Genomic DNA, 25,050 nt, shown 5'->3' with positions numbered 1-25,050 from the left:
GAAAATTTTATGAGTTTCATTTAAATTTAACGGCAAATGCAATTAGGCGGCCGTTTTGTGAAGCCTTGGGCACTAGTGAGTGCTAAGGTTTAATTTTATAGTCTCGGTATTGCTCGTAGAGTCCATCGTTTTTTCGCGCCGGCTAATGCTACTTCGCTGGAGGAACTTTAAATTGCCTTTAGCAATTCTTTCATAATATTCCAAGCGCATACTTTCTCGTATTTTGCAATTTTTTAGCGAGATTTTCAAGAATTTCTGTGAGCGAGCGAGCAAGGAATTCATTGGGATAAAAACTTATCTAACTACTAGAAAAGGTCCAGACTTAAATAACATTCTTTCGTCATAAATGTCAACGTATCCTAGTCTAATAACGAACACCTTGGCTCGGGCGCAGCTGCCCACAGTACGACTAATTATTTATTATTAGTTATAACATTGAATGTTTTACTCAATTCTGCTTAGAATATCTTAACATCCTTGCCCATATAAGTGTGCGCTTAAATTTATTGCGTCTTATTAATATGTAATTATCATTGGACGTAAATAATAATATAATTTATATAGACAATGTATTGCTTATGAATTGTAGTATGTAAATTAAAAATTATTATCAGATTAAAATTTAAGCAAAAAGCAAACACGTAGCTATTTCAAGCAGAACATAAAACATAGAAGAAAACAACCTAATAACAGAATCAATGGAAAAAATCTCAAATTCTGTTGTTCTAGTTTTCAAATAAATAAAAATGCGTACGAGTATTGGAATGGATTATTACTTGTAAATACAGAGCTATCAGCTAATAGTACAAACTAAAGGTGAACAACAACACGTGTCAAATTACTTAATCAAAAGATTCGTAGTAGTTAGAAAAAAACATTATTTTACGCACAAATATCAATGTTGTCAACGAAAAATTTCCAAACAATTATAACAAACAAAAAAGTACTTAGACGCGTTTATTAAAATGTACGTTATTCGCACGCGATTCAAGCAACAAAAACAGACTTAGATTATATCGCTTTTAGGAAAAAATTTACATTTAAATGTTTTCCTGTGAATCGTTTTCGGTTAAGTAATTGCGTGGAATTAAAACTTGTCATTTGGACATGAATATTGAGACGTTATTTATCTAAAGTAAAATCATGAAAACATGCGCTTATAAAAACCATAAAGCTAAATTAAGTTAAGCTGAAATTACTATCGTACAGAATTTCAAAATGAGAAACTAGTATCAATAGTAAAATTAATATTACGAATATACTATTATTCGATTCTAAAGATAAGAATGAAAACTAGATTAAAGAAGACAATAAATTGTTTAATCAATACGATCAACTAAACATATAGCAATTCCATTCCACCGTCTTCTAGCCATAATAGATCCACGCAATGATAATCTATAGTGCTCTAGAATAAAGGCCATTTTCGTGTGAAATATTTTCCAGACAAACTTACCAACTCATTATACGAATGACTCAAACAGGGGAAATCCATTCGGAAAGTTTCCTAGAAACAAAGAACGAAACAAGGAAAGCGGAAGCCTACGAAATTATTTTTACAGATTTATTGCTTGCTCTTTAAGAAAATATACACTAATAAATATAAACCTTAATGATACTGGTATGTTTTGTTGGTGAAACCTTAATGAAATTATCTTGCTGGTATAAATATATCTACAAAGTAGATTCCAACGGAAAAGCAAAAACAACACATAAAACTCGAGTATTCAAATAGTTTTAGACATTAAATTAATTCCTTTACTCTATACTATCTTGCAAAAATCATTCAAAATATAACAACCGTATGGTTTTTTTAAGGAATTTTTTTAGGTTTACCTAAACGTTCCTAAACCTTTGAATTTGACATGTTTTCAATAGTGAAAGCTTATAGAAAACTCTAATTTACTGTGAAAGTTATTAAGCTCTAATTAAAATAATTTATAACATATAAAAATTTAACATCATTATAAAATTAACATTATTTACAATTTAATAAAAAAATAACATCTGTACAATTAATGCATTTAGAAACGTACTTAATTATAAATTGAGACAATCTATTGGTTGTGAAACATCTGCCAAACCGGGTCCGCCATTAGACATAAAAAATGCTAGTCAGCCTTTATTTATCTAACTATCTATTAACATTATAGAGTTACGATAATATAATAGTTTATCTATTAGTATGACTATTATTTGTGAGTATATTTATGTGTTGGTTACTTGCATTAATGCCTCCGGCTAATAGAGAGCAAGAGACTTGGATAAAAGCTCGTATGCTACCCCAGGCGATAGTTATTAGCAAAGCAAGTTTCAGTCATATAGGTAGATTCGATAGGTAATGCGATAAAGATTAGATACATTCACAGTTATACATATACAATTTAGAAGAAATTGGTAAATATAAACATCACCTGTCTGTAAAATGCAAAATGCAATTTTAATACAGGCTTCACATAGAGAAAAAAGTATCACATTCGATTAAAAAAGAGCAAAGCCAAATATGTACTAGTAACACACGATTTATCTCTGGACTTCCGTTAGTAGTTACTTCTATAGAACCTTTCAAACGTAAGTTCATTATCATGTAGGAAACACTATAAATTTACAAGCATATTGTTGAACCAACACATAGCCTGTGTTGTTGCTAAACTATAAATATAAGACCTTAAACAGGAACCGTCTGCAAGTAACACTTCAACATTCTATCAAAATTTAATGTTCGTGAAATACGTTATCAACCGTTCCACAGTTGGTTCAAACGTCAGCTGTTACAATCGACTCATCTTGATAAGGAACTGTAGCAGGCATGAATAAAATTGCACATTGTTATGTATCGCTTTCCAGATGGCGTATTTATGGTTTAATTCGGTCTTGAAACAATGGTATTATAAAATTTGTTTGTATTATGGGTAATAAGATGCTATCTTATCTTGTGATCGTTTATGAATAAGGTTTGATTCATATAAATTATAAAGTGTGTAAATTTTGCGGATATAAATGCACGTATCTATAATTAAAGAAATACTACAGCAAAAAGTTTCGATTCAATATCTTGAATACGTGGCACAACTAAAATTTACCGATACCACCCGTGGTCATTCTCCTTTTCATTCCTGAAGTTTGGTTTTTCATGTCTAATATAACCTATTACCTCTTCAATCGGCAAGTCGTATTCTAAAAATAAATAAAGTCTAGTTTGTATTGCTTACAATAAAACATTATAAAAAAATTAAATAATACTGAGAGATTGATAAAAACGACATTTAAATGAGCATTTTGTTAATTAAATTTTTGTTTAAAGTGTGACGTTAATAGTTTTAAAATGATACTTTTAAAGTAAATAAAAATACCCAAGAGACAAATTAATATGAATAATAAGTGCTTATATTATTATCTGTTAAACTTGAGGCCATCTTTGTAAGCCGTCCACGCACTAATAGTTAACACGCGACTTCATTTAATTTATGCGCTTTGAATTCGATTTTAATGAAGATAACGTGTAATTATCAGGCGGGCGTGATGAAGTTTTAATTAAATTGACTATTAATAGAGATAACTATTTTATCCATTGATAAAAATATGCTAAACTTATCGTGAAAATTATAATGAATCTTACAGCACAAGGAGATCGTTGCATAGTTTATTTGTCGGACTTTTAAAAGAACACGAATGTATAGAATTACAAACAAATTAACTCAATTTTAGTGCTTCCCGTCACAGACTAAAAAGAAGAGGAAACGTTGCGGCGAGTGTATAGGCTGCCAAAGAAAAGACAACTGTGGCGACTGTGCGCCGTGTCGCAACGATAAATCGCATCAGATTTGCAAGCAGCGGAGATGCGAAAAATTGACCGAAAAGAAGGTGAGTGAGCATCTTTATTTTATGTTTTTTTTATCTGTTTTTAATTGTCACTGGCTGGTATAAAAAAAATAATAAAAGAATATATAAATACAGATTAGCATAGGTATACTCTAGATTTTTTTTAGGTAGTAGGTACACGAGCTAATTTTTTTTTCACGTATGAATTTTTATAAAAGTAGGGAAAGATAAAGATCAAACGATAAAGTAAACTCAAAATATAACTCATGCTAAATATATAAAAAATATAGTTAACAGATAGACAAATGACACATTTCCAAACGTTTTCGCTCTTGTCTGAACCGCGTGCGCTCTTGAAATTCAAGTTTGAGCTCACAAAACCTTGAATTCTTGATTCATTGAAAGAAATGCTTATCAATTTACATAAGTACATACTACATATCATACGTTACGTTTTACGTGAATTTGAAAAATCGCTGAAAAAACCTTTGAATCGATTTGTGAATGACGCAAACACTTGTATGACTTATTTACGAGGCGTCATTTGCATTAATTTATTCGTCTGCATAGATTACCGCCATCTTGTCGACGCGACGGTTTCGCGGGCATTTTGAAATGGCCGCGGAAGTTATGTATCACCGTCAAAATGTTAACTAAAGAGTGTCGTATTTAAAGTCTTGAAAATGCCATTTATATGACATCAGAGTTATGTTTGACATGTATTCCATGTACTCCTTGTGATCAGTTTTGTAAACATTATATTTAAATGAGGACTACATAAAATTCGAATTGACGTGAGTGCATCAAGAAGTTATAAACATGTTTAGTGACAACTCTGAAATCCAAATTTTGAGAAATGTAATTTGAGGGCAAAGCAGGACTTAGATATAGTCTATAGAGGATAGAGAGAGAGTCTGAATAATGAATTACAACCCTTTAATATTTTATTGATCGATTGATTATGTACATAATATCAATGAATCTAAATTATTTTTTTCTAAGATGCGATAAGTACCTAATAAAATTGCTTCAAGTACCTAATAAAATATTACTATATTTTTTATCAAAATAAAGTGTGTTCAAATTTTCGTTGTTATAACGTACTTTGTTCTAATTCAGACATATTCAAGCTTTATACAATCGCTGTATCCATAAAATGCAAATGTTCATGTTTGAAATAAATTCATGACCTTTAATGGTGGTATAAAAAAGATGTGCAGTAACTTATAGCGCATTACGAATGCTATTAAAGTTGTTTGTCTTTAAAAATTGTGGAAATATGTTGCATAATCATTGTTTTAGATTCATAATATTTTATACTAGCCTATAAAAATATCTATTTCTTCTTATAATATATTCACATAAACTTGCAAAATAATTTATACGATGCATTCGGTTTAAATTAAAAAATACGAAAATTGTATTTTTAAACGGTTCACAGTTTTAATGTTTTAACTGAATTCATGAAAAATAAAGTAGCTTTTGAGTTGTTAACCTAAAAGTTCCTATTAAACAATGAAAATCAAAACGATAAAAATAGCAAAATGTAATCAATAGGAACAATTATTTATATCTAACTCGTAACAACATAAAGTTTTACAAGGAGTGAAGTGAGAACCTACTTGACTTAATTTACGATTATAAGTTAAGGGCTGCGAAGTAACTTAGCAAATTAGTTTTAAAACAACCACCGTAAAGTAACGGGAAGGGAACATTTCGGTGTTTAAACTTGATCAGTGTTAAAGCCTTACGAATCGGGCTGTATTTTTTTGCGTCGCTAATTTAGAGGCTCAGACATTCTGCTAGAAGCAAGAAATTGATTGTACTTTATTTTGTATCAATTTATTGTATAGACTACCTATAGAGTGTACATTGATATAATTAAAATAGGGAGCTCAAAGCACTAAAATTAGTTTATGTGAGCAGTTTTATGCAAAAGTTTTAGTTTTCAGTGTGTCTCTAAATCGATTATATAGATTACTAGCGGTCCGCCCCGGCTTCGCCCGTGGTACATATTTACGTTTTCTCTACATAAAAACCATCCTCGTACTTCAAGGAATATAATAAAAAAAGAATTATCGAAATCGGATCAGCCGTTCTCGAGTTATGCGCTTACCAACACATTTTGCGATTCATTTTTATATATAAGATTAGATATAGAAAGCATTCAATCAAAAGGTAAAAAAATGAGGTGTGTAAATTACAATTTACGTATTTTTCTGTGTTGTATTATTTAGGTACAGTTTATCGGAAACTCGTGCAGTGTAAATTTGGGTGTAGGATTTTTTAAATTTACAAAACATACGGTCCGTGCATTGGAGCTCGTAGATTCATCTCCCAAAGAAATTTCATAGATCAGCTGTTCGCGAAAAAACGCTTTTAACTGTACTCGTGTCAAACAAGGTTCTACTTTTTGGGTCTATTTCAACCTTTTGTGCTTCATATGTCGCCGGTCATATTATCTCGAGCGCACGCGCCGCGCAATGTGCGACGCAGCTGCGTAGCGCTCCAATCATAGGCGGGCACACCTCTAGCCTATCAGCTAACGTATCTGATTGTATCCATTGTCGGTTAAAGGTGTTTTTTTTATCATGTAGCAGCTGTTCGCTGATCGTCTTCGGCTTTCAGATTTTGTGGATTTTAAATTGAAGCTTTTTTATTTATTTGTTCAGGATTGTTGTCAGTAGTATATCGTTGAAATGGCTTGGATCTGTTATTGTCGTTGAAAAACGTCTAATTTAACCAATTATTTGATATAGTAATACTAAACAACAACAAAGTTTAGAAATTAAAGACTATTTAACGGATTTTAAACGCGATTTATTCATTGTATTATTTTCTCGACGTTTCGAACACTTTACAGCGATCGTGGTCACGGGGAGACCTCGCTCTCTGTAAAGCTCGTTAAAGTCTTTAATTTCTAAATGTATAACACTCGATACAATGTAGGTTGGTACTGAATATAATTATGTTGAAATGAATGAAAAATAAAAACACCTTTAGAAATGAGAAAGCATTTTGAATTATACAATTGTTACAAACAAAAAATTTCAGTCTCGTGCCAAAATACTAAAACAATTGTATTTTCACAGCGCACAATAAACATTAAAGAGAAACTTCTGATAAATCTCCATAGCTTTTATCGTGGATTTTAATGGCTTTTTTGTTTCGTGGATTATTCATACACTTGCTGTAATCGTCGAAATTTTTGCCGAATTAATATCACAGAATATCGTCGCGACGACTTCAAATTAAACACGATTTATGACAATCTGTAATTTTATTATATATTTGCTTTTGTCCATTGTAACTACTTTAGTATTTATGGGAATAATATTGTTAGAACAATAACAAGATGATTTACGTTCGTTAATAGCGTCTATAAGAAGCTAGATTTACTACAATTTAGTACTTCTATTACATTATACGTCTTCTCCGAATGCTTTATAACTGAAAAACAAATGCCAATTACACAAATGTTTTGTTATTACTGATTTATGCGTTTACTTTGTGTTGTAGCACAGATTAAATATGTTTATCGTGGATATAAAAGATAAAATATTATGAGATAATGTTTATGGGGATTATTAAAATATGTGTTTTTATTCCTTCATTTTAAGTTCTTAACAAAAGCATTAAATGTAAGTCTAATAGTGTATTAACAGCTGAATTTTAAGAGTTATTTCAAACGTAGTTTTCATAAAATCCCTTTAACTAACAAACATGAATGAACCTAGCAATGTCACTCAAGTAAACAAACACGGAAAGCGTGCACATATAAAAAAGGCACTAGCAAAAAAAATAGCAACAAATCTGCAAAAACCTGAAGTGGGGGACGGTGCCACGTGCTGTCCACCTACGGCGATTATAACGGTGTACTTTTTTCTTTTTTCAGCACGCCCCAAGAATGATTCACAGCTCCGCAGATGTAGCTTTTTGTGCTATCAGCTGATGTAACGGACAGCTTAATGATGCATCTTGCATCGAACAAATACATGTTACACTAATCATTGCGTAATTTACTTTTTTTCTTGTAGTTAAGGCTCTTGCGGCGTAGGTACTTTGTAATGTTATTTTTCGATTACCTTTTTAAGATTTTGTACAGTTTACTGAAGTAATGTTTTTGGTAATAATAATTTAATTTAAAAGTAATCTGTTCATTTCACTGATAAATATGTTAATATAATCAAGGTGTTTACGCACGTACGTCAGGTTGAAATTGTCTATGCCCCATTGATTTCAAAACATGAAGAAAATTAACAGATACCCTCTCTCTTCATGTTGGGGTGAAATAATTATTTAACAAGGTTAAACTTACAGTAGATATCCCTTAACAATATCCCATTCCCTATAGACCAGATTTTGAGAATTAGGTACTTTTTATCTACTTAATATAAGTATACGTCATTATATTTATATTATTAAATATAATGATTAAGAATTCAGTTCCCAAATAAAAAAAACTCAGTATGTTTATTACAAGATATTTAAAAACTATTAATTTAACAAAGCATGAATAGCTTTAAAAAAAGTTGCTTCAAGATGGCGGCTGTATAAACATGCATGCATAAAGGAGCTTTTGTCGCTTGATAATAAAATTCTAAATACGAGAATTAAAGCTGCGCTCAATGACGGCGGACAAAAAATCAACATTGGGCCGGTATGAACTGGTTTCAGAATAATATCATGTACCCGCATTTCACCTTTTTCTATTGCTTAAAATAATTATCAAGTTAACAATACAATAACGTCACTCTTTTGTAACTAGAGACGCTTATCAAGAAAATAATATAAAAAAATTGACTCCGTTCATCTGTATGTTCATTCTGTACCAAGGGAAATAATTTACTCGCGAAAGCTCAACTTCATCGGACAACAAATCAATACTTTTTCCTAGCAAGACCCTAACGCACGCAACTAATTCAACTGCCTAGAACTTGTATAGATGTATGTAGTCAACATCCAAACAGATACGCACACATACACGCACACCAATCGCGCTCTAGTTCCACATTACGCGAGAACTTGCACTTGTGTGCGTGAATGCGTGAGGGGTGCGTTGATGCACCCTTACCAAGCATCCAACAAAATACGATGCGTTAATTTATTATACTATTATACTATTTAATCTGCTTATGATTTCAAGTAAACTCGTACTCACTTTTGTAATTTTAAAAATGACCGCGCCGTTATCCCTTTAATAATTTTCGAATACAAAATTTTCAAACTCAACCGTAATTATCGTTTGTGGTTTACGTCTTGTGACGTAGGGCGGTTGTTAGCAACATTTTTATTTTATTAAATTTATATGTTCGGGTAAACATGGGGTTCTCATTATGCGACGTGGTAAGTGGAACGTTCAGGAGCAATGCGGTGGTGAAATCGCACGTGCCCACGCATACGTACGCAGTTCCGCACCTCAGGCAAACTATTCTAATGCCAATGTGAAGTGCTTTTAACACATATTTAAAAATGTTTTTTCTTTAAAAGGGTCTGTAGGGAATGGCGAATGCATTAACGCTTGGATTTCTTGGAGCTTATACAAAGCTTGCTCGTCTTTTATTTTCCTGGTTTAATTGCGTGAATTTATAAAATTGTTTTGAGTTTAAAATTGCGTTAAAATAATAATACTATACTATATAAAATATAATATGTTATCTACTAAATTATATACAACTTACAACGAAATAGCCTCATTGTCAGCATTTCTATATCAAATCTGTGACAGTTGATAAATGGTCTGATTTAATTTGTCCCTTAATTGCGTTCCAATTTTAAAAACGGAACGCAATAGAACCTTAACCTCATTCGACACGCAAAAGCTCAGTCGATAGTTATATAGTCTATGGTATAGTTTTAACTACGCGTTGTTCATAGTTCATTAGAGACCTCCCTAGCACGCGTCAGAAGCATGCAGCGTGAACACTCCCCTACGTCACAAGAATCTAATTCCGTACTATACCTAGACTTTATATACGGATTTTTTTATTATGTACATGTGAGCACCATGTGAGCTATTATTTATGAATGGAAAAACGTTTAAAACAATATTTTTTGTGTTTTAATAATGATTCAAATCGTATTGTTTAGAAACGTTTAAATCATTGACTTAAATCATCTTAAATATACTAGTTAGAATAAAAATAAATTTAAAAATTAACGAAATGAAAAATCTCCGCTATGTTCCATCCCAGTACATAAATACGCCCATCCCATGCTTAAGCATTCTGTATAATCTGTATACATTTCCCGCCAAGAAACGTCAGTTATTTTTTCTCAAAGAGTTGTACATAGTGTATGTGCTTCGCTCCGCCCCGGTGGGGCGCGGTGAACGCGTAACCTACAAATGAGATCTGTAGCTGACCTGAGGCTGGAAATAGTGTGGACCTGCATTTTACTTTCAGTAACGCACTTTTAGTATTGCAAAATATACCTGCCGTCGGTTTATTTACTGTTCTTACCGATTATTGAATCATTATACTTCTTACAAGTATCAAATGAGAAAGTATGAAGGTATGAAATCTTTATTTTTTTGTATAAACATTATTTTAGTTACAATAACATTAATCTCAAAATAAAAGTACTTTTATATCAATTTAAATATAGCCTTACAAGAACTGAAACATAAATTGAACGGTAACACAATTAGTAGTTTAAGTTTTCACAGACTTCACGGCAATTACGAGCTTTTAAATTTTCTTGAAAGCTTTGTAACAACTTCTACATTATTATTCTCAAATGCCAAAGTATAAAATACATGTTATTAATAAAGAAGGTACAATAATCGTAAACATACCTACACGCAGTTAATTAGATGAAAACTTAAAGAAAATATAAAACGGAATCTACACAAGGCCTACGTGTACATAGGGTACCTGAGGGGAAATCGCATAACCTACTGAACGCACTGCCTAGTTAACAAGAGGCTATGTAAATACATATTCTATGTGATAGTGCGTTATTTATATCGCACATATGTTCACTAAGAACCCTGTAAAGAAATCAAGGGAGCCTTGTCACGCCTTAGGGATGATGACAATGGTGTGTCGAGATAGAGATGTAATACTTATGTATGAGATACGAATGTATATCATTGTATTTGATGAAGTGATTTTTTTGTATTAGCAACTTTAATTACAGATTGATTGCGAATAGATAAATAATTGTGGGAGGATTTAGGCGCGTATATTGCTTTCTAGTTTTATTTAAAATATCAATTCCAATTTATATTTTCGCAAATAAAACGTGGATGAACTCAAAACAAGAGTTTTATTTGCGACCAAAAAAGCAACAAGTATTTCATAATACTTTGTTTTACATGTTTTTGTAGCAAATCGTAGTCTAAATTATATAATAAATGGTAATAATATACGAATACATCTATTTCATAACTTACGTGTTCATTTTACATCTATCATAACATTATGTAGATATTATTTATTCTTCAGTGTTGAAAAATTCATTCTGTTTCACTTATGGCATTGGTACATTATCATAAAACATTCGGACAATAACACATCATTTTGACGACTGAATGTACGTAGTTTATAAACTGAAAAAAAAAAAACAAATGAAAGTTTCAAATAAAAAAATAACAAATATTACAAAGCAGTTTCGCGAGGCTTACGTGGTATAATGAGCTCATTATGAGGGAAATAAAAATAAACGCTGCGGTAAAGAGGTATTACAGAAAGACAACACATTAAACTGTCGCTCGAGGGTAAAAGAAGCGCGAAAACACTACAAAAACACTTGAAATATTACTCGAATTTTCACTACCGTGCTGTTAACTATTCTCTTGTATCTTTACAATATTTTCCCGTTTATTTACGTTCACGAGTGACTCATTGGCACCACTCATCGAACAATCAAAGCAAGGCTGACGACCTCCCAGCTTCATACCTTCCTACCCTTTCAGCGATAACCATTTTCGCTTGACCCTTGCTTCTTCTCACTTGTCCCCGTGAGGCGCCTAACTCGCGAAGTGGAAGAGGGGGGTGGGAGGTCTTCATAAACTGGAAAGGGTCTATCAAGTTGGTTATTGTGTGACCCAACTGATAGGTAATTGCAGTTTTTATGCACCGATGTAGGGTAAGGGGGAAATGGGGGTGCAATTGAAGTAAATAAAATGCTTTAATGATGTATGATACAGAGTGCTAATTACTTAATGAAAGAGCGCCGTTGATCAATAGTTGCGATTTTACGCTTTGATCGTTGTTTATTTAAAGGACTAGGAATGCGTTTCGCATTTTTTTACGTTATTATGAGTATAACTTGATAACATTCTTGTATTACGGAAAAATATACAATAGGTATAAGTAAATACAAGGATATAAACTGTCTACAATTATTACATATTCTATAAAGTTGTATTTTAACTCTTCTTGTATGACAACGCATGTTTTATAAAATGTTTCAACCGATTTAGAATTTTTCAGTAAATAATTAAGCCTATCTAATGGTACTAACTTATCTTCAATTTTATACAATATCAGTTCATTATATAATTATATACTATTCGGGATGTAAGATCTCTTAGATAAGTCCATTCAATAAAACTTATTCAGATCTTCAATCCAAAGCAATAATTACGATCACTAAATAATGTAATAGGAGACGTACGGGAACAGTAAATTTATGATTTAACTCCGGTGCCTAACTTCCGTTCAAACATTGTAACGCTATACGAGACACCTTTATTTGATTTATGTCACTTTTTACTTTTTTTTCAACCATGAGAACTGCCGACAGACTTGAAATATGAGTTACTGTACAGATTAAAAAACTCTCAAGCTTTCGGCAGGCTTTATCCGGATAAGGAAATGTCATTTGACATGTAATAATCGCTTTTATATCAATTTAATTAGTAACCTTTAATTTTTCCTTTGAAATTTGCCTACCTGTAATTATCTGCTCGTTAAAGAGCTTGCTTGAATAACAATCGACCAATTGGCATAACAAAAAATTGGAATGATTATAAATTTCATGGAATAAGAAATTAGTATTGTAGTGCGGTACACCCACCCCATTCTGTACTATCATATCAACTTTATTCAACGTTAATTAATTACACTGTCATTTTCCATAAACCTATATTCTGCAAAAAGACCGCTTACCAAGAAGCCAGTCAACCGTCACCACAGACTATAAATAACAATGATGTTAAAATGACAGATAATATTTAGCATACTTTCACATCGGAATATGAACAGTTGCAATTAAAATAAGTATAATGGGTCAATTTGACACGCATATGTCGTCCGCTCCTAGCCTAAACAGACCGTTATTATTTTTATATTGGTTGCTACGGACAGAATTTATCAACGAATTTCTCTATAAAATTTCGCTTTTTATGATTGCGATACAATATATGTATTGTATCGCAATCAAATCGTCGTAGCAAATTATAGTCAATTTGCTACGACGCGGACGCTACATTTATATTAGTAAAGTTGTAATATTATATTGACATCAAATTAATATTTAACTTTAATCAGGTAGAGAAAATATGAAAACGAAATGTGTTAAAAAACCTAATAACCTACTAATTTGTATGTAAAAAAACACATTATATTATTTTAATTTAGTTGCATATTGAATGAAAGCGGCAAGTAAATCGGTGTGTTCAATCCATCATTTGAAAACAGGCTTGCATTTATTAATTTTTTGACATAAAGTCGGCCATTTTGAATGGGAGCAGCTGTTGCATTGAGTTCGTTGACCTGTTTTTTATGGTGGTTCCAGGTAGAATATTCTATGGGTCGATAGAATTTTGGAGCAGAATTTAAATTTTCGCTTTTCGATTTCTTTATTGATTTGTTATTTAAATTACCGAGGTTGTGTTAAATTTGCCATATGCCTTTTATATGACGTGAAAGTATTCAAATTTGTTACGAAGTGACAAATGCATTTTATTTTATAATCCAATTTTATTATGTTAAAAATTGGTCTTTTATTTAAAAAAATTACGGATAAAAAAAGTATTACACAGAACGATTTGACATAATCACTACATAGTATAAAACAAAGTCGCTTTACCTGTCCCTATGTCCCTATGTCCCTATGTCCCTTTGTACGCTTAAATCTTTGAAACTACGCAACGGATTTTGATGCGGTTTTTTTTAATAGATAGAGTGTTTCAAGAGGAAGGTTTATATGTATAATAACATCCATTAAATAGTGGAGAAGTACTGTTATTTTTGAGGTTTCTAATGTGATGTCGTAAAAAATTACATTTTTTCCGCTTACATTGCAAACACAGGCTGAACCCTACGGGTCCCCGCGCACTAGGCAGCCTGGCTGCGCAGCCAGGCTGCGGCAGCCAGAATATATGCGCAGCCAGTTATAACAGCCAATCAACGACTAGTCTAGATCCGTCCGTCGAACAATATGGACGTGGAAGAACTTATTGCTTACCTATCTCGTAAAAAACGCAAAATAAAGAAAAGATACTGGATTCATCCTCTTTTTCTAGAAAGACACTCAAAAGGCTTATCCCAAACCTATTTCAAAGATATTCGCGCATTCCATTTCCACGGCTTTCAATTTCCCGAATAAATTTCTCTGTATCGAAAGTCATCTTATCAAAGTTCGGAACGCAAAATACGTCTGGCTGCTACAACTAGTGCGCGGAGACTGACCGCAGCCACATACATTCGCCTACACACGTTCTGGCTGCGCGCAGCCAGCTGGCTGCCGTGCATATAGGCGCGTTCCATTGGCTGCCGCAGCCGAGATTTCGTGGCTGCCTAGTGCGTGGGCTCCCATACAACGTCATATGTTTGACTGGCTGCCGCAGCCTGGCTGCCGCAGCCTGGCTGCCTAGTGCGCGGGGGGCCTACGAGTTTTATCAAAATAATGTACTAAGTATTATACACATTGAAAAGGTCTATAGAAAAGTCCGCGATGGTATATGTCTATCTCTTATGGATAACCCACAATAACTTATTTTTGTCATTTACTTTTTACGACAAATAATGGCTAATTTTCGATGCGATTTTAACCAATACAGCATTAATCCTTAACCAATTAAATACCTTCAATACATTGTTCATTTAATATAGATCTATATGGGCCTTTACACCGTATGATTTAAGTGAATATTTTCGAAGATATTACAAATTTAAAAATTGCGGGACGTAGCGTTTGCGGCGGTACCGGCCGGCCGCCCGGCTATATACATATTACATACCTATTTTATACCGGTGTGCGAAGAGGGAGCGGGCCGCTATGTTTTTATATACAACGTTCACAGTTTTGCTGTAGTTTATTTAGTATCAGCATTGCACCCGTGCGAAGCCGGGGCGGGTCGCTAGTTCCATATAAACATGTAATTATAATAATTCATAGATATTTTTTCTGTCGATGATAATTCATATTCATAGTTCATAGAGTGATATTTAAAGTTCAGGCTACAATTTGCTCTATGGTTCTACATACTCTACAATTTACTAGAATACAGACGTTCTAAATGTCAAGAGAACAATTTACAGTTCTAATAACTAATCATACAGTAATTTTATTATTTTAATTAAAATAATTATGTACTTTTAAGCATATTAAAATGAAACAAAAATATTTTTATTCGATGTCTTTCTAGATATCTCTTATTTCTAGGTTATGTGATTTAATGAAATGAAAAGGGTCTAATATATTTCCTATAAATGAAGTCGTTTTAGTTACACCACTGTTATTCAAGAACGGCTGAACAGACTTTAACGATATTTTAAGGATGGTTAGATTTGTTTCCGTATAGGCTAATATCGATAAAAAAAATTGAAAAACTGCAAGGAAATGACCCGGGCGTTGCCTGTGCATATACAATACAAACTGTTGCATTTGACTGCACTTCCTCCATCGCAAATTCGTAACCCGCATCTCTTAACTCGGTTATCGCGATGGCAGTCGCAACGTATATTTATTTTATTTTATCACACACCTATCACCTATTCTTGTTACAAAAGATTACCTATATCACTACGTAATTACGTATCACTACCTATAAGCGCGCGCTGCATTAGAAAATTATGAATATACAAATATGTAGTACGTCTATTTATTTCACCGTGTTTATCACATATAAGTAGCTTTTAGTCAAAAGGAAGAAATAAGGAAGAATAGTCACTCTTCCTTCCTTAGTTCACTCTTTATTTCTTCCTTTATTCTTGTTACAAAAGATTACCTATATCACTTCGTATCACTACCTATTAGATACAGATAAACGCGTGTCAATGGAGCACGCGCTGCATCTGTCAGACCACATGTCCGAGATCAGCTGCGCAGGAGTCACCGTTTATTGTACTTTATCGATTAACGAAATCATATTGTTTACTTTTTAACGGCTTTGGATTTTACCTGCCTGATGAGCTTTGATATCTTTCAGGATGGATAGTATAAAGTTGGTCGTTTATGCCTTAGTTTATTAAGCAGCCATAGTTTAGATAAAGCCTATTTTTGTAGATAAACATTTAATGTTTTACTTTGTACCGAGTACAGTCTTATACAAATATGAACATTACAGATAAGAAATAACATTATAGATAAGTAAATAATTAATTACTGTTGTATAGGTATTATAAAATCTTTCAATAATTAATTATGATTGATATAAGACTTTCTGTGTACAATGTTACATTATCATTCAATTTTTATTTTTGGTCAAAATATAACATTGGTCGTTCCTTTGTTTCAGGTAAGTTAAGCCCATTTCAGAATCAACATGCAGTTTGCTGATCTCCAGTAAGGTAAAGGTAGTTAGTTGTAATTTTATTTGCTATTATGGGTGAACGGTTGACAGATTCGGAAGTTAATTATTTAGATAATGAGGAAATTAATAAGTTTACACCGATAGAAAATCGGAAAATTCGATGTTTATCAGCATACTTTAGTAACTGTAAATAAACTCTGAAATTCCATTAAAAATTTAATAAATAATCTTAAATATAACTCCAACTAGTCGATCACTTAAATCAAGTATTCATATTTAATAAACAGGACTTTTAACATGTCCAAAGTCCAGTTATTCAAACTTCAAGGGATTAAAATTACGTGACAATACCAGTTTAGAAGTCAAAACTAGATCCAATTAAACGTGGCTACCCTTAAAATATATATATATCGATTCAAAGAAAGATATCAAGTAGATCTATTAATTAGAATACTGAGAAAATTTAGTAGTAAGTGCAAGAACATTGTCCAATTATAAAAAGGACTTCTACTAATCGAATCCTAAAGAAGTTCAACGGCAATATCTCACGAATACTCGAATAATACGTATCTGACATTTACTATCTAATAAATGAGTTTGAAAACCATAGTAATTGAAAATGTTGAATGACTCAGAGGGGGTGAGGTGACGTAAACTCGATGCCGACCCACCCCCCTCTCATTACAGCTTCTTTTTAAGCAATAATTTTCGTTTATTATAGAACACTGAGTTAATTAGGATTTGTCTTTTCGAGCAATAAATATCTTTACGCTGTTCTTATTACAAAATTATGATTTAAAGGATTTTTTCGAAATTAATAAAAATGGGACACGTATTTTATTAGAACAGTAGTGTTTGAGCTTATTAATTATACAAGCTCGCAATTTTAGCTTGTGTCAGTTGATTAAAAAAAGATGCATATCTTTATTATTAATTTATTTAAAAACTCCACACACACCATTGTCAGATCACAATGAACTTAAGCAAAAGTGCATCGACCTATATGAGATTCGCCATAAAACGCGATGGAATAAAATTGCAACTGCCCGCAAAACAGCTGCCTTTGAAATTATAGAACGATTTATCTCTTATTGTATTTCAAAATCGCGAAACGCAGCTTTGCTTGCGCAAGAGACACAAAAGAATTTCTACCTGGCGACGTCTTTGTCTGACACAATGCAAGTTGTGTCAAATGTCATCAAATATCCTTGTACGGGATAATGTCCTTCATTCTCTACGTCCTTGAGGTTAAAATTGAATAAAACCAATTTTAATACATGTTATACGCAATGGTCCAAAATAATATATTTCTCTTGAGAAAATCTTAGATAATAAATTCAGCTTAAGTGCCGATAGAATTTATTACATTGAAAGCTGCGATAACTTGTACGATTAAACCTTTTATAAGAATAATACCAATTATTTTTAAATGTGAAACTTATAGAAACATAGAATTATTTATTTTATAAAATAAAACGTGTGATCTAGAGTATTTATTTTCTGAATTACCATCCATACAAACGATCTTCACTGTAATCATTTTTCTAATAGACCTCTTCAAATAGGTCACGTCAAGCCAGACGATCACCTGCCAGATCTCAATTATGCTAAGCATTTGCTTCATTTAAATGCAGTCCTAAATAAAAATAGTGTACAATAAAGGCTCGTGCACACAAAAAACAAAAGGCGAACAGGAGCGGGCAAGATGGCGCGCGTCCGGCCGCCGCTTCCGCTGTCCGCAACGCCATCCGCTTGAAACTCGACTCCGGCGCAGCCGCAGCCTTAAGGCTGTATGAAGCTTGGTGCTCACTATTGCAAGAAACCTTAAAGCATTATAAAGCTAGTTGCACACGTTTCCAAGAAGCCATTATAAAACCCAAGAACGCTATAAAGTTTATTACAAATGCTGCAAAATTGAAAAACCAGCATATTTAAAGTTTCGACAAAATATAGAAAAAAACATGTTGCAGAAAAAACTTTATTGCCATAGAATATGCTCTCATTTCATTGTATATGGAAACAAAAAAATCTTTCTCTGACACATAGTAACAAACTAGATGAATACAAAGAATCTAAGAGCCAATATAATAAGTTATTGTATTTTTTATCTTATTTATAAAAATGTACGTCAGCCATGTTGATGAAGGATCAATTCAAGATGACGGATATCCGCTCAAGTGTAACACAACTCCTGCGCAACCTTCAAAACTAAATTATAACTTTCGTATTAAAATGTATTATACTTTATTGTAGCAATATATATATTTTATATATACTCTATTATACTATAATTAGTACTATTAAAAATATGTCGATTAATACAATTACATATTTTAATTAGTAATCACAAGGACAAGGTTAAAAACGAGTTATATTTCTGTACATTGAACGTACATAATATTTTAATCACATAGAAAATTAAATACTTAACCAATAAATCACACTTTATTAGGTTACCTCATAAATAAAAATTATATTCACGTTTTACTACAAAAGCCCCATATTTACATATTTCATTCATAAGTAGGTACTATTTTATTTACCATACATTAAAAAATTTCGTATAAATCGTCAATTTACGGAAGAAACTTCTAGAATTTTGTTTCTATTTCAACAATCTTTTCTTGTAGAAATAGTGTCTACCAGCTACCTACAGGATTTCAAACTCGTCATTAAATTTCTTTTAAAATTTTCTTATCATTATAATATTTGACTTCAAACAATGTTATTTTGCGTTATAAAAAAATCCATGAAACCATGTTTTTCGTGACCTCGGTAAACAATGAATCGTTCAATTGAATAAATTTGTTATTAGTAGCCGAAACTACTGAATCTATTAAGATAAACTCAAGGTTTACGTTAAACAAAGACATGTTTTATATTGCGTAATTTAAAAAATAATATAAATAAAGTGTGCAATTAGAATAGTGTAGTATTATAATTTTGGAAATAAAAGCATGGTTACTAATAATACATGCATAATATAAATGCTTACTTACATTACTTAGTACTTAGATAAATCATTCGTGTTTTACTAAAAATACATTTCCAAGCGATTGTCTATTATTCTCAACCGGCATTTTCACCAAACGTTAAAACGATTTTCAGGTTAAAAATTACAAAGTCGTAAATACAAGGCTTCAGCGAAAAAAACATCACTTTCAATTTTAACATTCGCGGGCGGAATTATAAAAGTCTAAAATGTACGAAAAGTATTCAACTCGCGTCCCTCGCGAGTCGATAGTGGGGGGAGCGGGACAGCGATATCTTTTATTCCCTTCGCACCTTCGAAGATGACACTTCCGAGAATCGTCTGAGCTTTCAAGTGGGCACGTAGCAAAAATACCCCACACATTGTACCGTTATTTTACTACCACTACATTTATTACTACAAAATAATAAATAGTAATCGTAGTAAGTATGTATAAGGAATATATTGTATTTTTATTGACAATCGTATCCATATTCTACGACTACATTGTTTACAGTAAGTAATGCTAAAGTACTGTAAGAAAACAGAGAAACTAAAAGTTTTCAGTTGGATGAATAAGGCATGAAAAATTCGTATTTAACAAAGGGAATTGTGATTTAAAACGAATCGTTTAGAAGTCCACATTAGCATTAAAAATGAAAATGTCGGTTTCTGTACGAACTAGCCGAACACCCACCCCCTTTCAAATGTCGACGAACGGGGAGGTGCGCCGCGCGACGTTGCCAAAACGGAAAGTGAAATTTCGTCACACTCTCCCTCTCATTCACACACACTGCCACGCGCCGTATCGCCACACTGTAAGTTTCGGCTATGTGTATGTAATTCGGCAGACGGACAGCACTAGTGTGCGTTTGTTTTGATGAATACTTGTGTATGTGTGCTTTGAATTCGTAAGTGCGTTGCAGTGTACCTATGTTTGAAGCTTCCGCGTTCGATCGGCTTGAGTCCCCGACTGCGTAGGAACAATTAAAGTTATCGGAGTGAACAGAAAATGGTGGATTCTTTTCTTAGCTAACGAGAATTCTCGCGTCTAATGACTCGCCGTCTTAATCTACTGGGAATTTGCTACAAATTATATTCTTCGCTCTATCTTTTAATCAAGACGCTTTCTCGCAATGCTGATATTGAATTGAATTACTTACGTATTTCAATTTGAAATCCGAAAATAGTTCAGTCTTGAATATACGTATTCAATATGCGCAGATTTTCAAAATAGGTGTTATTGAAGTAAAATATTAGGTTCATAATTTAAGTTATGGCATGTGGAATTATAATCGTGTTTTAAAAATAAATTCAATTCATGAATTGATGATAATGAATTGGATTATATTAATCAAAGTAAGAATTTGCAAGGAAAATGTTTAAAGAAATGAAAAACAGAGCTTTGTTCTTTTGTAAAACATTTCATTCAAATCGTAAAATAATTAATTGTTTCTGTTGTGAGCATTGTTTCTTATTCCCAAATCATTTAATAATCTTATATGTACTGCATTTATACAAAATCACAGCATACGATTTTTCTTTATCTTCTAATATACCACGTAAGGAAACGTTTAACACAAGACACGAGCTATAATTGCTCCAACGATAGTGAAATAAAGCTGTTAACCTTCATACTGATTGCGTTTCAGAGCGCACGGCCGGAGGCGCGAAAATCCGATAACTTTGACCTCCCCACCCCACTCCACCCCTCCTTTAATGGCATAAAAAATCAATTTCCCGCCCAAATTACGTCGAGTCGACAAATTGTGAACGCGTCTAGTCTATAATCGAATGCTTCGGCTTAATATCTAAATTTTCATTGTTGCCTGAACACGCTTCCAAGAAGTTTCGTGTTACATGCAATTCTTATCGAAATGTTATATTTTTAGGCGTTGATTGCTACAAGACATGCATTTTTGTACGGACACTAAATACTCAATGTTGGTAATTTAAGCATTTTAAACGAAATTGTAAATAAACGGTTTTCTCATAATAAGTACAAACTACAAGCTCTCGTATAAACTCGTACAATTATTTTAATAGCAGCAACCGATGAGTAATCCTGACGATTTTGTTTAAAATCAGCATTAAATATTATTTATAAACTGTTTGATTTATTTGCTTAGTTTGGGTCTTGCTCATTAGTCATTACAAAGTACAATGTATATTAATTTACTTTTTACCATAATTTGAGCATATTGTATTTATAACATACAATTTGAAGATCCACCGACTTCACAGTTTATACAAATGACATTCCTTCCAAAAATTATGATTAAAAATTTAATTCAAATTAAGAATTCCATATCATTTATTTCTTTCAATTAACACTGACCAGTATTTCACATTTCAAAATTAAAAACAAATTCAAATGAAATTCGCTTTCCGTGCCACAAATAGCCGAAATCGCACGAACACATGCACACTGCGTCTGTCCGGGTGACCTTGGTGCGAGGGTGAAAGTCCCCCCGCGCCCCGCACGTGTCTTCCGCGCTTCAGCATTGTAACGTAGTAGCCTATTGTATTTCGTTGGTCCGTGCTGCCTGTAATTAAGAAAGGGCAGCCTTTTGTTTACGTACATTTCACATAATATAATATACTTCCCGGGCAATTTTCCATGAAACGCCGATTCATTTTCGTGTACCACTATATTATATTATATAAGTTTCAAAACGTATGAACAATTAACGATATAGTTGTGTCTCTGAACGTCTACGTGCTACGAAAGTTCATTAATACGGCATGAAGCTCAGACTAGACAGTCAAGATCAAATTCGCTTTATTTGCTATCTTAGAGATTTCTATTTCTACTATCACTGCTTATAGAATTTACGAATAATATGTTTTCACTTCATTATGCATGTAAACGCAAGTTCACTAAGTCACGTAGATGCCATCTAAATATTTAGTTAAGTTTAAGAAGAAACCCTTGTTCAATTCAAATGCATACTTATTAGTCAAATTTAGAAAAGAACGCCACAATTTAATTTCAAAAAGGCTCATTGGCATTTACAGCAAATGTTCGAAAAGCTATTTCCAAATTCAAACCCATACAAAATTTCAAAAACCGTACCGCGTTCCAATTTCAAAACGCTGTCAAAATGACACCTGCAGCCATGACCTTGAATGGCACAGATAAGCATTAATCTCGATAACGTACGGCCACAGACGCGCGCCAGACGGGTCCCCTCGGAGGGACCAGGATCTGAACCCGGAAATTCATAAACCCAAGGGACGGGAAGCCGACTGCGTATTATCTAAGGTTCTATTAACTTTAAGAATGACACAGAATTGTTCAAGTTCAAGATATTCATGGAGCTCTTTTCATTTTCGTCAATAACTGCAAGAGTTTAATTTATCAATAACTGCAAGCAAAGATTTGTAATGAAGACATTCCATTGCCGTCAATACTAACCATGTATCAGTCAGTGTATAACAAATATTTAGCTCTTAATAGCCATAACAAGGCTTCCAATTAAAAGACCCCTTACACCATTCATTCACCAAAAGAAGATAGTAGTGTTGACTGCCTACTGCCTAGACAGGAGCAATAACTACACCAAAATGCTATCATCAACCCAGAGCTAACAAGTTCTTTTATAGACAATTGTCACATTGTCGAGGAAATAAAACGTAACAAGACAAATCAATTGCGAGCGAAGGCGGTCCGTCTGCGTCCCGTCTGAGCCCCATAACATTTGGGTCGCCGTAATCCCGAACCCTGAGGTCAGTACAATGTTTGGGTGTTTATTTTTACTAGCTCATTGAGGTTTATGGTACTTGTACTGAATATCCAACGTTAATTCTTCGGGTTGTACGTGACAGGAGTTGGAGAGTTTGTTCGAGGGTTACGTGAAACGTTTAGGAATCTGTGTAGCTGTGTGATAATCTGTTAACTGTCAATCGGGATTTCTGTTTCAAAATAAGCACATTGTTCCTCTGTTTATTAATAGGTCTCGCAATTATTTAAGCATTTATTTAAAAAAAGTCTATGAAAAGTTATCTATTGCTCTCAGTTTGATGGAAAAGTTGGATAATTTTAATTTCTCCCTTCTAGGACACTATATACAAGATTGTACAAAGAATTCTGTCAATGACGTGGAAAAAGCTAAACATTTTTAAAAGTAAAAAAATAACTTTATTTACTAGTTGGAAGGCACTAATATGATTTAAATAAACTTTACACGACATTCATTCCGTATTCAATAACACTTACATCTTTTTATACACTTACATCTTTTTACACTTACATCTTTTTATACACATTGAGTGCCGGAACAACCTCGTGTCTTCAATAGAAACCTCCTTAGAAGAGGTATCTAACTGGGGCCGACGTAACTTAGTCCAATTCAACCCCAAGAAGACACAGGTCTGCGCGTTCACCGCAAAAAAGCTTCCCTTTGTCGTAACTCCTCGTTTTCAGGGTATTCCTCTCTCTGCCACAGCTAGCATCGGTATTCTTGGTCTCGAAATCTCGAGTAGCGTACAGTTCTCCTGTCATTTGGAAGGAAAGGCCAAATTGGCTTCACAGAAACTTGGTGTGCTCTGTCGAGCGGGGCAGTATTTCACGTCGCACCACCGCCTTATGCTTTATAAGGCGCAAGTTAGGCCGCACATGGAATACTGCTCCCACATCTGGGCCGGGGCACCTCAACAACACCTCCTTCCATTTGACCGTATTCAAAGGAGAGCAGTACGACTCGTTAACGAGCCAAGTCTTACCGATCGGCTTGATACTTTGGCGCTGCGAAGAGACGTCGCTTCACTGTGTGTTTTCTATCGCATCTACAATGGGGAGTGCTCTGAGGAGCTGTTTGGAACAATACCTGCCGCTGAGTTCCATCACCGTACTGCACGCCACAAACTCAAATACCACCCACACCACCTTGACTCCTGGCGATCGACAACTGCGCGCTTCAAAAGAAGCTTCTTTCCGCGCACAACGAGTTTATGGAACGAACTTCCTCATGCGGTGTTTCCAAACGGTTACGACTTAGGGACCTTCAAGAAAAGAGCGTACTCCTACCTTAAAGGCCGGCAACGCACTAACAATGTCCCCGGCATTGCTGGTGCCTATGGGCGACGCAGAGCACTTAACATCAGGTGACGCGTCTGCTCTGTTGCCTCCTCTTATATAAAAAAAAAAAAAAAAAAAAAAAACATTCGCACGTTCTAATTGGCAAAAAACTGTGCACAAAAATGTAAAAAACTCACACTAAGTGCTATTGCGCAAGGTGTACATGAGTCGCAGAATCATTTGGAGCTGTGTAAAACATTTAAGGTGATTGCAACGATCTGTTCCCAGCCAATATCCCGCTAGATGGCGCTGAATTCTACATTTCTAGTTTATTTGAGTTTTTGCGTAATTGGAATAGTCATCAAACCTAGGAATAGTCATGGCGGTTACTGAATATTATATTTTATTGAAATATGTTATATCATTGCCTTAAAATCCACCCAATTCGGTAAAATTATGCGTTTTAACATCTGTCATTGCATACAGGGTCGTTTACACACACAGACGTATACAAAAATGATAAAGATTTAA

At 33.5% G+C, this 25,050-nt stretch overlaps 2 protein-coding genes across 2 annotated transcripts in view; both read left to right on the top strand.

Moving 5' to 3' along the window:
* Positions 1–1,612: 1,612 nt before the first annotated feature.
* On the top strand, positions 1,613–24,641 carry LOC149484374 (uncharacterized). The gene is made up of 3 exons (XM_089700866.1): positions 1,613–1,621; positions 3,709–3,864; positions 23,773–24,641. The coding sequence occupies exons 1-3, from the start codon at positions 1,613–1,615 to the stop codon at positions 24,607–24,609; spliced, it is 1,002 nt and encodes a 333-aa protein (XP_089556992.1). The 3' UTR covers positions 24,610–24,641.
* Tet (Ten-Eleven Translocation (TET) family protein) overlaps positions 3,826–25,050 on the top strand; it is a 91,514-nt gene continuing 70,289 nt past the window's right edge. Inside the window, exon 1 of the mRNA XM_089700490.1 lies at positions 3,826–3,864. The gene's annotated coding sequence lies outside the window, so the exon portion shown is untranslated. The remainder of the gene's footprint in view (positions 3,865–25,050) is intronic.

The sequence above is a fragment of the Colias philodice genome, chromosome 11 (assembly GCF_061535455.1).
Source record: "Colias philodice isolate Cphi_HAF_F1 chromosome 11, ilColPhil1 Martin Lab GWU primary, whole genome shotgun sequence".
NCBI classification, from domain to species: Eukaryota; Metazoa; Arthropoda; class Insecta; order Lepidoptera; family Pieridae; genus Colias; species Colias philodice.
The sequence above is the reverse complement of the archived record's forward strand: the minus strand, read 5'-3'. Positions and strand labels throughout refer to the sequence as shown.

Coding starts and splice junctions, on each gene's coding strand:
- LOC149484374 (XM_089700866.1), top strand. Junction 3,865..23,772: donor AAAAATTGACCGAAAAGAAG/GTGAGTGAGCAT, acceptor ATACACATTGAG/TGCCGGAACAACCTCGTGTC.